This window comes from Nerophis ophidion, linkage group LG14 (genome assembly GCF_033978795.1).
Source record: "Nerophis ophidion isolate RoL-2023_Sa linkage group LG14, RoL_Noph_v1.0, whole genome shotgun sequence".
Taxonomy (NCBI): domain Eukaryota; kingdom Metazoa; phylum Chordata; class Actinopteri; order Syngnathiformes; family Syngnathidae; genus Nerophis; species Nerophis ophidion.
Genome location: NC_084624.1, coordinates 36,472,704 through 36,488,598, shown reverse-complemented (window position 1 = coordinate 36,488,598; position 15,895 = coordinate 36,472,704). Strand labels below are relative to the sequence as shown.

General features: G+C 38.7%; 2 protein-coding genes across 3 annotated transcripts in view; both read left to right on the top strand.

The window, feature by feature from the left end:
* rock1 (Rho-associated, coiled-coil containing protein kinase 1) overlaps positions 1–8,736 on the top strand; it is a 94,529-nt gene extending 85,793 nt beyond the window's left edge. The window contains exons 31-34 of one of the 2 annotated variants that reach the window (XM_061920558.1): positions 1–262; positions 328–535; positions 6,880–6,953; positions 7,267–8,736. In XM_061920558.1, coding sequence (XP_061776542.1) covers positions 1–262; positions 328–535; positions 6,880–6,931 — 522 coding nt within the window. In that variant the 3' untranslated portion in view covers positions 6,932–6,953; positions 7,267–8,736. The remainder of the gene's footprint in view (positions 263–327; positions 536–6,879; positions 6,954–7,266) is intronic. The other variant, XM_061920559.1, reaches the window with a different exon arrangement.
* Positions 8,737–9,493: 757 nt separating this feature from the next.
* Positions 9,494–15,895, top strand: part of usp14 (ubiquitin specific peptidase 14 (tRNA-guanine transglycosylase)) — a 16,230-nt gene continuing 9,828 nt past the window's right edge. Inside the window, exons 1-4 of the mRNA XM_061920561.1 lie at positions 9,494–9,684; positions 10,367–10,512; positions 10,600–10,632; positions 12,644–12,748. Of these exons, the coding sequence (XP_061776545.1) occupies positions 9,669–9,684; positions 10,367–10,512; positions 10,600–10,632; positions 12,644–12,748 (300 nt within the window). The 5' untranslated portion in view covers positions 9,494–9,668. The remainder of the gene's footprint in view (positions 9,685–10,366; positions 10,513–10,599; positions 10,633–12,643; positions 12,749–15,895) is intronic.

Genomic DNA, 15,895 nt, shown 5'->3' with positions numbered 1-15,895 from the left:
ATCCTGTACGCCAATGAAGGCGAGTGCAGAAAAGAAGCCGACATGGAGGCAGTCCCTCAAGGCGACAAATCCAACTGTCTGCCGCACAAAGGCCATGAGTTCATCCCCACCTTGTATCACTTCCCTTCCAATTGCGAGGCCTGCTCCAAGCCGCTGTGGCACGTCTTCAAGCCGCCACCGGCCCTTGAGTGCCGCCGCTGCCATGTCAAGTGCCACAAGGACCACCTCGACAAGAAGGAGGACGTCATCGCTCCTTGCAAAGGTTTACTGAAGACATAACAGGATTGTTTGGCTCATGGCACTAAATCCTTTTTGGGGTTCCCGCAGTTAACTACGACGTTACCTCTGCCCGGGACATGCTGTTGCTGGCCCTGACCCAAGATGAGCAGAAGAAGTGGATCGGCCATCTTGGAAAGAAGATACCCAAAACTCCGCCTTCCACATTTTCCAGAGCCTCGCCTCGCTCCATGTCCACTCGCCCCGGACCCAACCAGTCCTTCCGCAAAAACCCTAAAAGCAATACTGCAAAATTGAGGTAACTTTTTGACCTATTTTTTTTTGTAGATTGATCCACTTTTATAAGAGTCATACATTAGGCTACGGTGTACAAAACTGTACCAATTGCTGGGTTGCATCTGACTTCATATCCATTTTTTTCTTTGCGGTTTAAGCAGTTTGACTGTAGAATTAAAACAAATGAGAGTAAGTCTAGAGTTTGAGTCGATAATACTGTATTGCTTTTCTGTTTTTGGGTGTTCCAGTTGTTCAAATAGAGGGATAAGAAAGAGCTTTTATAGAGTCCCGAAAGAAGTGGTTCATAAAGGTACTAAAGTTAGGAAAAAACGAAAGTGCGTTGAAGGAAATGGTTCCTAAAAATATCACTTTCAGCATTTTGTGGAATACAATCGGAACATGCTTGTGTCTGCAGTGATCACTTTTTAAAAAGTTTGTTTGAAAAACTTTCTGTGATGCAATCGAGTTTATTCTCTGCTATATTAGTAGTGTTTGAGAGCAGAACTAAACATAAGAAAAGGACAAGAGATGGAATTAGTTTGTGTATTTTTGTAGTTGCTATGCCTAAATATAACTACGACCACTTGGTTGTGTGAATAAATTCACGTAATTTAAGTTGTAATAATAAATATTGTAATTGTTGGTCCAATTGACCGTATTTTTGTCGATTTTCATAACGGAAACTAAAAGCTTGGTGGTAGTTGTTGCGCAGGAAAGTAATTTTTTATTTGACACGGATGACCACGATTGCACCAACGTCTTTGGTGCAATTTGTTAGCATCAATTTAATATCCATAATAGTATTAATAAACCAGATCAATACAACTCTTGTAGGCTCAACATGATATACTGAACCTTGATATCGCTAGCAAACATTGCCGAACAACAGGAACATCTATAGCTAAATAATAAGACAAAATATGACCTTCACACCATAAAAACAACTACAGACATGAATTGTTAAGACTAATATTTGTAGTAGGAAATCAACTGTAAACAAACTTATCTTTTTTTTCATTAGCATCACAATCACAGCAGATGTACCTCCAATCTTTTCTTCTCTAAATCCGTGTGTGTCCAAGAAAGTGAGGTTTGTAGAGCGCAGTAACGTCTTGGTGATAATGAATAGTTTAAATCTTTCAAAAAAATGTGTCTTAAGAGTGTATGAATCCATTTCATCCCACTGTATATTTACCTCTAAACCTTTCAAAATATGCCTAAATCTGCACTGATGGAAGTACATAAACAGGACCCTAATAGGACTCTAGACCTTTGCCTGAAAACCGGAAGTGCCTCTTGGTCACGTGATTGCAACTAGGACTGTGCAATATGGCCTTTTTTTAAATATCTCGATATTTTTAGGCCATGTCACGATACACGATATATATCTTGATATTTTGCCTTAACCTTGAATGATACTTGATGCATATAATAACAGCAGTATGATGATTCTGTGTATACATTAAAACATTCTTGTTCATACTGCATTAATATATGCTCATTTTAAACTTTCATGCAGAGAGGGAAATCACAACCAAGCAATTTAGCAAACTGTATTTATCAAACAGTTATCAAGCAGTGGCACAAACATTCATGCCATTTCAAAACAGAAAGTGCAAGATTGTCACAGAGATTTCAAAACAAGCTATTAGTGCACTTTTGTGCATGACCTCACTGAGATGACAGATCAAAACAACACTAAATTAAAGTGCACTTTTTGTACAGAACGCCACTACAATAGTTTAAAACAAATAAAGTGCACTTTTGTGCAAGATGTCACACAAAATATTTCAATAACTGTCAAATAAAAATGAGCTGCATAACAGGAAATCAAATAGTGTATGTCCTTCGCTATGTGGTAGGTTTCTGCGGACGTTATCTCTTTCTGTTGTTGACTATTTTTTCATACGGTGTTGATGTGTAAATGGTTGCCTCAGCATTTAGATGGTGTGGCACTGAACGGAGATGTTGAAATGCGGAGTAAGCACTCTTCATTCTCTAGCAGGTGAATTTTCAAATTATGCTATATATTAGCAGTAATAATACTTTTTGTATCAACGCTTCTGCCCCACACTTGAAAAATTACGGTTGTCTGTTCGACATATTCCCAATTGAAGCCAAACCACCCCCAGACGATGGACCCCCTGCTGTTTTTCTTGGGAATGAATTCTTCCTGGGACGGCGTGGCGCAGTGAGAGAGAGGCCGTGCGCAACCCGAGGCTCCCTGGTTCAATCCCCACCTAGAACCAACCTCGTCATGTCCGTTGTGTCCTGAGCAAGACACTTCACCCTTGCTCCTGATGGGTGCTGGTTAGCGCCTTGCATGGCAGCTCCCCCCATCAGTGTGTGAATGTGTGTGTGAATGGGTAAATGTGGAAGTAGTGTCAAAGCGCCTTGAGTACCTTCAAGGTAGAAAAGCGCTATACAAGTACAACCCATTTATCATTTATTTATTCGATATAGTCATTTTCTATATCGCACAGAGACAAACCCTCGATATATCGAGTATATCGATATATCGCCCGGCCCTAAATGCAACCCAGCAATATTGGACATTATTGGTAAGGCGTTTATAACGAAGAAGGCTTATTGCTAAAAATAAGTGTTTTTAGCCTATAATATTACAGATTTTCCCCACATTAAAAAACAGGAATAAAAGCGGTAAATACATCCACAAAGTGTAGGAAGTCTATGTTTGTGGTGTGGCATTTATTCAAGTCGGTAACTCACTCCTCAATGCACTGCATCTAATAACTATGTGAAGAAATACCGTACTGCATTCTAGCATCAAAATGAATTATTATAACAGGGGTGTCCAAACTTTTTGACTTTGGGGCTGCATTGGGATAAGCCAACTGCATGTAAAGTAATGTGTGTGTATATTAGGGTTGTACGGTATACCGGTACTAATACAGTACCGCGGTACTAATGAATCATAAACGGTAATATACCGCTTGTAAAAAGTACTGGTTCCCTATTTTTGGTGAATGGTGTTCTTGGGATTAAAGGCCTCACCTTTTCTCCTCCAAACATATTGCTGGGTATTGTGGCCAAACAGCTCAATTTTTGTTTCATCTAACATCACACGGACAAAGATAAGACCTTCTAGAAGAAAGGTCTGCGGTCGAATGACACAATAATTGAGCTGTTTGGCCACAATCCCTGGCAATATGTTTAGAGGAGAAAAGGTGAGGCCTTTAATCCCAGGAACAGCAACGTACCGTCAAGCATGGTGGTGGTAGTATTATGCTCCGGGCCTGTTTTGCTGCCAATGGAATTGGTGTTTTAAATGGGACAATGAAAAATGAGGATTACCTTCAAATTCTTTAGGACAAGCTAAAATCATCAGCCCAGAGGTTGGGTTTTGGGCACAGTTGGGTGTTCCAACAGGACAATGACCCCAAACACACGTCAAAAGTGGTCAACAAATGGCTAAATCAGGTTAGAATTAAAGTTTTAGAATGGCCTTCCCAAAGTCCTGACTTAAACGTGTGGACAATGCTGAAGAAACAAGTCCATGTCAGAAAACCAACATATTTAGCGGAACTGCACCAATTTGGTCAAACATTCAACCAGAAGCTTGCCTTAAGCTTGTGGATGGCTACCAAAAGTGCTTTATTGTAGTAACCAAATATTAACATTGATGTATGTATACTTTTGACCCAGCAGATTTGGTCACATTTTCATTAGACCCATAATCAATTCATAATAGAACCAAACCTCATGAATGTTTTTTGTGACCAACAAGTATGTGCTTCAATCACTCCATCACAAAAAAATAATAGTTGTAGAAAGTATTGGAAACTCAAGACAGCCATGACATTATGTTCTTTACAAGTGTCTGAAACTTTTGATCGTGACTGTATATATACACTGTATATAGACACATATACACACGTACACATTTTGCTTGGATTGAGTCCTATAACTAAATGCAGTTCTGTGTACTTCCTGTATTCATGAAAATTCATGGTCATTGCATGATTTTCTCACATTATACACAAAGTAGTGGCAGACTTGTAGTAGATTGTTAGCCATTTAAAATTAAGCTGTTGACCATCCGTGGGTCAGATTCCTTATTAACGCCGGGAAATCTTGCACGCCAGGCTGAAGATGCCGGCAGTCCGTATTTGGCCCGTGGGATGTAGTTTGGACACCCCTGGATTATAACTTGACAAAGTCCATAATTGCAATTTGCTGTCAATTTTGACCGTCATGTTTTCAAAAACAGCCAGTAAAGTTAGGAATCTCACTTTTTAGCTACTGTCCTGTGCTAGATTTTATGACACTGTTGACATGTACAGTTGTGCTCATAAGCATCTACATACCCTGAATTTATGATTTATTTGCCATTTTTCAGAGAATTTGAATGATAACACAAAAGCCTTTCTTCCACTCATGGTTAATGGTTGGGTGAAGCTATTTATTGACAAACAACTATGTTTACTCTTCTTACATCTAAATGACAAAAGAAAGTACCCAAATGACCCTGATCAAAAGTGTATTTACCCCAGGGACTTTGACCTGATTACATGCACAAAAGTTGACACAAACAAGTTTGAATGGGTAATCAAGCGTCCCATCCTCTCCTGTGACCTGTTTGTTTGTAATTAATGTATGTGTAAGGTCAGTGAGTTTCTGGGCTTTTGACAGGCCATTGCATCTTACATTCTGTGCTGCATCAACGTTTTTGGACTCTGAGTCATGGGGAAAGCAAAATAATTGTGAAAAGATCTGCGAGAAAAAGTAATTGAACTGCATAAAAGACGAAAGAGGTATAAAAAGGTATCCAAGGATTTGAGAATGCCAATCGGCAGTGTTCAAATGCTGATTAAGAAGTTGAGAATGACCGATTCTGTTGAAACCAAACCACGGTTAGGTAGACCAGCAAAGATTTCAGCAACAACTGCCAGGAAAATATTTTGAGATGCAAAAAAACATCTACCGATAACTTCAGCTGAAATACAAGACTCTCTAAAAAAATGTGCTGAGGCTATTTCATGATACACAATAAGGAGGCACTTGAAGAAAAATGGGTTGCAAAAGAAAGCAATTTATGCACAAATGTCACAAAGTAAGCCGCTTACATTACGCCAAACAGCAGAGACAAGCCTCAAAACTTCTGGAACAAAGTATATTGGAGTGATGAAACCAAAACTGAATGTTTAGGCCAGAACCATAAATGCTACATTTGGAGAGAAGTCAACAAGGCCCATGACAAAAGGAACACCATTCCTACGGTGAAGCACAGAAGTGGATCACTGTCGTTTTGGGCGATGTGTGAGCTACAAAGGTTCGAAACTTGGCCAAAATCGATTGCTTATCAGCCCAGAAGCTGCGCATGAGACATTTTTGGACTTTCCAACATGACAATGGTCCAAAACACAAGGCCGAGTCAACCTGTCATTGGCTACAGCAGAACAATGTGAAGGTTCTTGAGTGGCCATCTCAATCTCCTGACCTCAATACGGTGTTTCCCACAGGGCAGGCATCTATTTGTGGTGGTGTGGTCGGGCGGCGGGGGGTTGGGGGGGCGGTGGGGTTGGAGGCAGCGGCGGTGGCGGCGATGACCAAGAAGAACGCGGAGTTGGAATATAATTACAACACTTTATGTACATATTTATATACATATTTTTATAATATTTACATAATATGTAACTACAAGCTCCATTCACAGACAGTCCCATTGCTTTTATGAGCGGTCGAGCGAGTCAAAAGCCGGAAAAAAATAAATAAATAAATAAATAAAACATTTTTTATTTTTTTTATTTTTTATTTGTGGCGGCCGTAATTCTTTCATGGCGGGCCGCCACAAATAAATGCATGTGTGGGAAACCTTGCAATATCATTGAGCCACTCTGGGGAGATCTTAAACATTAAACATACAGTTCATGCATAACAGCTCAATAACTTCCAGAAACTGCAGGCTTTTTGCCAAGAATATTGGGCGGCTCTGCCATCTGAAAAAATAAAGAACCTCATCCACAACAAGCACAAAAGACTTTAAGCTGCCATTGATGTTAAAGGGGGCAATATACGGTATTAACAACTGGTGTATGTCCACTCTTAATCAGGGCCATTTGAGTACTTTCATTTTATCATTTAGATTTAAGAAGAATAAACACATTTGTTTGCCAATTAATGGTTTCACCCAACAATCAACCATGATTGGGAAAAAAGGCTTTTGTGTTGTCTCATATTCTCTGAAGAATGGCCAAGTAATAATAAATTCTCCCAGGGTATGTAAACTTATGAGCACAACTGTATATATTGCATCGCCGATTAAGCGCATTGCCTGCGCTGCATGGGCTGCGATGCGCTGGCGTGTCAGTCACATGACCTGCTTGTCTGTCTCCTGTGTTGTAGCAGAGCGCAGTCCAGCCTCCATGCAGCAGACACAACATCCAGCACTTGTTGACAGGAGCTCCTTCGTCAGAAAAGTGTGGATGTGTTGTATAGTGTCTCCTATTTATTATTATTATTATTATTATTATTATTAACTGGGTGTTTCCAACACGAGGCACTTGGTGGCTGGCTCGTTGTCATGTGGGATTCTTCTCTGGCTAATGTGTTGTTTGGACCTACGACTAACTTATTGAGTAACTCAACAAGAGCTTTTCTTACGTCACCTTTGCAGTAAGATGTTAAGGGTTTCACATTTGCCACGTTTCTTCTCGTTTGATCCACTAACCACGCTTAAGGTATTCATGTTGTCTCTTTTACTGTACACCTGTCTCTGTTTCTTTCTTTCAGCTAACCGTCTCAACCATTGGATCTGTTGTTTTTGGACTATAACTATACTTTCCCTCCCCTCCTTCCTCGTGCATTGTGTTGAGCACCGTATTAGCAAAAAAGCAAGACACAAAAGCCGTGATGGACATTTAAGAGAAGCCTGAATGACCCCACCCCCTCCCCCAATCCTGCAAGTCCATCACTGTCTCGCAGTTCTACATTTCTACCAGAAGAGAGCACCATTGTCCCGAACACCAAACAAGGCTGAAACGTCAAGCTGGATAGGACACATCCTGTGGTTGTTTTTTCAAAACCCTGATATTTGTGATGGACACTTGGACAGAAAAAAAGGCGGGGGGGGAGGGCTTGCTTGGACTTTAAGGTACCGTCATCCAAGGATTGCAGTGATTATATCTCAGGAGTGGACACGTGGAATAACCCGCCTGACAGATCCTGGCGTTAAATGCAAACAAACTTCCATTCGAAAACATGACTGATGCCTTCATCTAGAATTCTCTTGCTGGCCTTTTTTTTTTTAAATAACAACGCTCCAAGTCAAGTTTATCAGGTTTGGAACAGAGTATTTGGGACATGAGTATTATTAGATTTTTTTTTTTGCGTGAGGAGCATGTAAGTTGATCATTTAAATCTATGCATTATTTTATTATAATTATTTTTATTGCTCCAAGCCATAAACAAGGAAGCTTCCATTGTAATGGCATATAGGAGTCCTAAAACTTCCATCACTTTGTTTATTTGGTACATTGTCCTGTGATATATATTTTGTTTTCTTGTATTTTTTTGTAATGTATTGCCTTACATTGACTCATAGATAAATGGTTCAAAAAGGAAACATTAAGTTAACAAATGTAAAACTGCACTGTTTGAATTGTAAATTATTTGAAGAAGACTAAACAGGTGTAGCATTTGGCCCACCTAGTGCCTTATTAACCTATTTGGATATTGATTTTTACTGCCATATCTTTATTATTATTTTTGTCCTCCAAAACAAGACAAATCATAATGCTTCCATCTTATTCCTTTTTTTAATTACCATACATGTGTGGTTTTATTGCGGCTTTATTTCTCTGGTTTAGGTATATAAAGTATATATAGATATATTAGGTGACCTCTGTTTGGACACATTCCAATGAAATTAGCATGTTAAAAAAGGCCCAAGAATTGACTCATATCATGACAAGTTTGGGGATAGTGCAGCTGAAAACAAGCCACGTTGTTTCTATGAACATGCCAGGGTCCCATTAATGCAAACTACCCCATCTGCAATGTAAATAATGAGAGAGAGAGACATATGGATTATGGAATTTACCACCGCAATTGTTTTTTTTTTTAACTTTTTGTTCAGTTAAAAGAGAAGAAAAAAGCACTGGAACTCTGATCTACTCTGGTCTTGGATAATTAAGTTGCATGGTTTATTTGCATTGGAGTCCGCACTGATGGATATGTCAATAAACATATCTTTATCATTCACTGTAGACTCATAGTGTCCATACATATTCAAACGTGTGTATACCGTATTTCCTTGAATTGCCGCAGGGCATATAGTATGCGCCTGCCTTGAATTACTGCCGGGTCAAACCCGCTTTGCAAAATAATTAGCGCATGCTTAGTATTAAACTCGTGATGTCACGAGTGACACTTCCCCTGTCATCATTTTCAAAATGGAGGAGGCTGATTTCAATACCGGTAATTTGAAATTGCATAAAGGGAAGAAGATTAAGAGCTTTTCAGTAGGATTTAAGGTCCAAGCTTACATCACACTCAATTTTTTACTGCATGCCTTTGGTAAGAGCCGGAGTGAGAAGAGGTTTTAAAATAATTAGCGCATGCTTACTTTTACCGCATGCCTTTGGTAAGCGCAGGAGTGAGAAGAGGTTTTAAATTAATTAGCGCCCGGGCGGCAATACAAGGAAATACGGTATTCAAATTTGTACATCTATAATGTGCATATTCAAATAAGAGGCCCTTTCGTGTTTTGTATTTGTAGTTAATGTATTTTTAAAAGAATATATTGTATTTTTTACATTAAATAGTGTTTCCTGAATTATTTTGAGTTTTGAATGCCGTCATTGAAGCGAACACTGGCCAGCATGGTGGATGTCAACTGCGCCAGGCCTGACTAGTCGATGTTGGAGTACGAATATATTGGAATTTTTACATTGTGTTTCCTGACTTATTTTTGGTTTTGAATGCCGTCATCGAAACGGAACACTGGCTAGCACGATGGATGTCAACTGCGCCAGGCCTGACTAGTCGATGTTGGAGCTCATCGATACGTTCCCAGCGTGTTGCTGCAGCGTCATTCTATTTGAATGAAGTTGACGCTAGTAACTAAGAGCTAAGTCATTCGCGCCCCGGCAGACTGGAAACAAGGAAGGAACACACAGAACAGCTTGTCGAACATGCCGCTTTTTTCAGGTACGAGCTCGTCGCTAACGCCGCTTATTTATTTATGAGAATAAAAGTTTTGTAAGTTAACAATACTCAAGTTTAGTGCAATAACGCAATTTAGCATGTTAGCTTACTTAGCTTCGTGTGCAGGTAGCGAGCTAACGGTTTGGGGCTTGTCGATAAGGGTTTTTATAGGAATAAAAAAAAAACGAAATAAAAGCACTTATATGCAATATAGTGTCTGTTAACCTTGTAGTTGCGCTCGAAGTGACTTTGAGCAGTCTTACCTACGGTAACTGACAACCCTAGTAGCATTTGAAGCTAACTGCTAATTTGGCTGACGGGTAATATAAGTCAAAATAGACATGTTTTCATCACATTAGCTTATTAACCACGGCATTACTTTAAATTATATCTTACATTAGTAACGTTAAATAGTACAATTCAATGCTATAAGCTAGCTAAAACCCCAGTTTACAGTGCTCGTAGTTCCATGTAGTCGTTTAAATAAAAACAAATACTAAGATGTCATCTCAAAATGTGTCTTTAATATGTAAAAACATCAAATTAAAAAAAGCTACCTGCCACGCAGTAAATAAACAGTGCAAGTAAACGTTTCGCCTTAGCCAGGTAACGTAGCTAACTTATTTTTCTGCTGTGTCATACACGGTCGAAGAGCACTTGTGTTATTTTTGTTTTTATTTCGTAGTGAACGTGAAATGGGGCAAAGAGAAGTTTGATGCCGTGGAGCTGAACACCGAGGAGCCTCCCATGGTGTTCAAGGCTCAGCTCTTTGCCCTGACAGGAGTGCAGCCTGACAGGCAGAAGGTGATGGTGAAGGGAGGCACTCTCAAGGTGAAACACTTGGATGAGGAGAATATGATCATTTCTCTTAAGTCAAAAGCAGGCTCAAACTCAACACATGTCTGCTGTCTGTTGTAGGATGACGAGTGGGGCAACATAAAGCTGAAAAATGTAAGTATTTAAGCAATCGTCAAAGGTTGAATCGAGGCAACTGGACTTTTCATTACACGCTTAGACCAGTGGTTCTTAACCTGGGTTCGATCGAACCTAAGGGTTCGGCGGAGCCTCAGCCATCGTGTAAATAAAAATTTCTCCCTATCGACGTTTTATGGATACCCCCAAACAATGTTCCCTCTAATTTTCCATATGCGTGAGCAAAGGTAAAACTCCTTGAGTATTCAGTGGCGCACATGTGAGCGACGTCAGATGTGCACATGCACTGTGGCCACACCAGCAGCACACCTGTCCCAAACTTGACTAAATAACAAGTGAAATGTAATCAAATGACAGCAGTCATTTCCATGAGGTGGGGTTCCTGCCTTGGAAATAATTTGTACCCCTTTCAGATATCGCATTTAGTTGCCACTAAAACGTTCACATGTTGCACAATGAGATGTAAACATAGGATCATGTGTATATTCCTGTAACTTTCTGTTTGTAACATATTTCTTTAGTAGTATTTCTTTAATTACATCATTTAATGATTAATATTGCTAAATTAAGATACAATTGAGAAAAAACATTTTATTTTTGACTAAAGAAGGGTTCGGTGAATGCGCATATGAAACTGGTGGGGTTCGGTACCTCCAACAAGGTTAAGAACCACTGGCTTAGACATTTATTTTAAAGGTTTTTTAATTTCTATGTTTTAGATGTTGGGTCTCCCAAAATGGATCAGGTGGGTTGGCCCAAGATGGCTGCTTAAATGCACATATTGCATAGCGTTAAATTGTTTGCCCAGGGAGTGGATTAGGAAAGTTAGAGTGAGGCACTAAAAAGATAAAAAAGGAAAAGCGACGGCGGCGGCAGTCTTAGCGTTTCAGATGTACTTAGACACATTTACTAGGATAATTCTGGAAAATCCCTTATCTGCTTATTGTGTTAATAGTATTTTAGTGAGATTAGATGAGTAAAGTCGTACCTGAAAGTCGGATGGCTGCGGTAAATGCCATTGTCTCAGAGAGAAGCCGACGAGGAGCCAAGATCACAGCTGCCTTTTTGACAGCTACAGGAAAATGTCCCATAATCCACTAAGGTCTCCGGTTAGAGCCGACAATTTTCCCATCCAAAAACTTGCTGGTTGACGTAGAGAAAAATGTTCGCTTGACCGCTGTGTGTTAAAGCTTCACAACAAAAACAAAGAAACACCGGCTGTGCCTCGGTGCTAAACGCAGCTGCAATCCACCGCTTTCCACCAACAGCATTCTTATTTATAGTCTCCATTATTAATTGAAGAAATTGCAAAAGATTCAGCAACACAGATGTCCAAATTACTGTATAATTATGCGATGAAAAGAGACAACTTTCCGCTGTAAGTGGTGCTAGGCTAAAATGTCCCCTCCAACCAATAACGTCACAAACACGCATCCTCATACGCATCATTATTCCGCGACGTTTTCAACAAGAAACTCCGCGGGAAATTTAAAATTGTAATTTAGTAAACTAAACCGGCCCATATTGGCTTGTGTTGCAATGTTGAGATTTCATCATTGATATATAAACTATCAGACTGCGTGGTCGGTAGTAGTGGGTTTCAGTAGGCCTTTAATTCCATGCATCAGAGATTGCACACTGTTTTAAAATCCAAAGGTAGCGGTATGTTTTAGTCCATCCATCCATCCATACATCCATTTACTACCGCTTATTCCCTTTGGGGGCGCTGGTGCCTATCTCAGCTACCTTTTAAAAAAAAAAAAATTGCTTATTTTCCCATCAGAATTTTGATTACCTAAGTTTTTACTCTGCCGGATCTAAAAATAAAACTGTTACTGACTACCACGATTTATTTCTTTATTTCTTCAGGCCAGAAAGTTGCCATTTGTAATTTTGTATAATGTCTTATCTGTTTTTTTTTTCTACTAAATTAAACAACCGAATGAACTTCCCCGTCTTGTGATTCCATCATTTTTGCCAGGGGTTGTGCTGCTGTGCTATCTCCTATTGCTGACTGTCTCTTTTTTAGGGAATGACTCTGCTGATGATGGGATCAGCCGAGGCTCTGCCTGAAGAACCTGCGGTCAGGCCCATGTTTGTAGAAGACATGACTGAAGAGCAGCTAGCCTCTGCCGTGAGTTCCTGAATGTCCAATAATATTATACTATTTTTTTAATTAAATCTTACACGTCCCGTAATAGTGTAGAGTATTTAAAAAGTGTCCAAAATCAAGCCTTATTGCTGGACTTTATGTAGTTTAAAAGGGATTTTTATTTAGCCAAACTGGGAATGTGCTGTCTTACGTGTTTGTAGCTATAATGCTAATAAGCTGTGTGTTTGTCTACAAGAGACATTATTGTGCACTTTATCTACTTTTCTATACACACTGTAAATCTGAATTTGTCCAAAGTAATAGACACTAATATCACACACAACAATGTAACATTATTGATTGGGACAGGAGTGCATACATGTTAACAATGCTGACATAGTTTTGTGAGCTACAACATTTTAAAAGCAACATTATTTTATATTAGCTAATTTGATGATCAAAATGTCCAAACTAACAGCTCCAACATGTTTTTTTAAGAAATGTTGCAAAGTTGCTTTTTTTTCGCTGTTCATTAACCTGGGATGTCCAAATTTTGGCCATTCATGGGCTGCAGCTTAAGTTTTATTGGCCTCCAGGGAATGTTGTATTCATAACATTTTACATTAAACATTATTAAAATTTATGCAAACCCAATAGGGCTGCGAATCTTTGGGTGTCCCACGATTCGATTCGATATCGATTCTTGGGGTCACGATTCGATTATAAATAAAACATTTTTTCGATTCAACACGATTCTCGATTCAATAACGATATTTTTAATATTCAAAACGATTCTGGATTCATTCAACACATAGGATTTCAGCCGGATCTACCCAGTCTGCTGACATGCTAGCAGAGTAGTAGATTTAAAAAAAAAAAAAAGCTTCTATAATTGTAAAGGACAATGTTTTATCAACTGATTGCAATAATGTACATTTGTTTTAACTATTAAACGAACCAAAAACGACTTATTTTATCTTTGTGAAAACATTGGACACAGTGTGTTGTCAAGCTTATGAGATGCCATGCAAGTGTAAGCCACTGTGACACTATCGTTCTTTTTTTAAATTTTTTTTTTATAAATGTCTAATGCTAATGTCAATGAGGGATTTTTAATCACTGCTATGCTGAAATTATAACTAATATTTATACTGTTGTTGATAATATTCATTTTTGTTTCACTACTTTTGGTTTGTTCTGTGTCGTGTTTGTGTCTTCTCTCAATTGTTCTGTTATTGCAGTTCTGAGTGTTGCTGGGTCAGGTTTGGTTTTGGAATTGGATTGCATTGTTATGGTATTGCTGTGTAGTGTTTTGTTGGATTGATTAAAAAAAAAAAATAATAAAAAATAGACTTTTTAAAAATGAGAATCGATTCTGAATCGCATAACGCGAGAATCACGATTTGTATTCAAATCGATTTTTTCCCCACACGCTTAAAAAACAGCTTTCTTTCAAATTGATTGGTACCTGTTTTTGTGTATTTTGGATCTGCATAAGTCCCGAAAATTTGAAATTAAACATGGAGGAGATCTTTTTCAAACAATCTTGCATTCCTTTACACTTCCTCCAAATTTGACCATCTTGTGACATTTTTTCCATTGCTAACGTCAGCAGATATCTCCATATATATTAGGCATGTAATGGTATCAACATCTCACGGTACATTAATTTTTGTGGTATATGTAAAAAAATAAAATAATGTGTATATTGAAGTGTCAGGAATGTTTAGGATAAACACACCTATGGGATTAAATGCAAACCTAATTTTAATTTTGTGATCATATTTATTACCTAAAACCTGAATTTTTAGGTGCAAAGAATTGTGCTGGCACATCCACTGTTCCAAGTCTTTAAGGTGACAATGTAAACATCCAGTTTAATAAGTGTAAAAAAACAGTTCAGTTCAATTTCAGTTTATTTCGAACATGCATACGATACAATGTAATGCATCACTTATTTCCAGTTGTTTCATTACACCACATCTGAAAAGGAGTAGGAAGAAACTGAGCTTATTTTTAATCCTACCCCTTTTCATACCATAGCAAATGTTCCCATTTCCTTGTTCTCTGTAACAGAACAGTGAATAAATAATATACCATAGTAAGTAAACAAATATTAAATACATAATCTTTATCTTAAAAAAAAAAAGGTTCAAGATGTTCATAATTATTGTTCTGTGTACTTTGTGAACACTTGTAGTTTAACCTTCTCTTAAACTGTATCATATTGGTGCTTTATTTGATTTCTTTGATTAAATCCTTCCATATTTTCATTCCGTATACGGATATGCTAAAGGTTTTAAGTGTTGAATGAGCATACAAAAGTTTTAAATTATATTGGCGCAGTGGGAGAGTGGTCGTGCGCAACCCAAGGGTCCCTGGTTCAATCCCCACCTAGTACCAACCTCGTCACGTCCGTTGTGTCCTGAGCAAGACACTTCACCCTTGCTCCTGATGGGTGCTGGTTAGCGCCTTGCATTGCAGCTTCCTCCATCAGTGTGTGAATGTGTGTGTGAATGGGTAAATGTGGAAGTAGTGTCAAAGCGATTTGAGTACCTTGAAGGTAGAAAAGCGCTATACAAGTACAACCCATTTATCATTTATCATTTATTTTTCTCTAAGTTTATATTTATTCTCCTTTGTTGAGAATAATTGTTGTACATTCTTGGGTAGCAGGTTATAGTTTGCTTTGTACATAATTTTAGCTGTTTGCAAATGCACCAAATCGTTGAAATTCAATATTTGTGTTAAGTTAAAAAGTTAAAGTACCAATGATTGTCTCACACACACTAGGTGTGGTGGAATTTGTCCTCTGCATTTGACCCATCCCTTTGATCACCCTTTGGTAAGTGAGGGGAGCAGTGGGCAGCAGCGGTGCCACGCCTGGGAATCATTTATGGTGATTTAACCCCCAATTCCAACCCTTGATGCTGAGTGCCAAGCAGGGAGGCAATGGGTCCCATTTTTTTTATAGTCTTTGGTATGACTCGGCCGGGGTTTGAACTCACAACCTACCGATTTCAGGGGGGACACTCTAACCACTAGGCCACTGAGTAGGTGATTCAGTAAATAAAGGGTTTTTATGTTCTCTATAACCAACATTACGTATTAATTTAATTGATCTTTTTTGTAACACCATTAGTGAATGAAGCGCACATTTGTAGTTGTTTCCTTATATTTCTACACAAT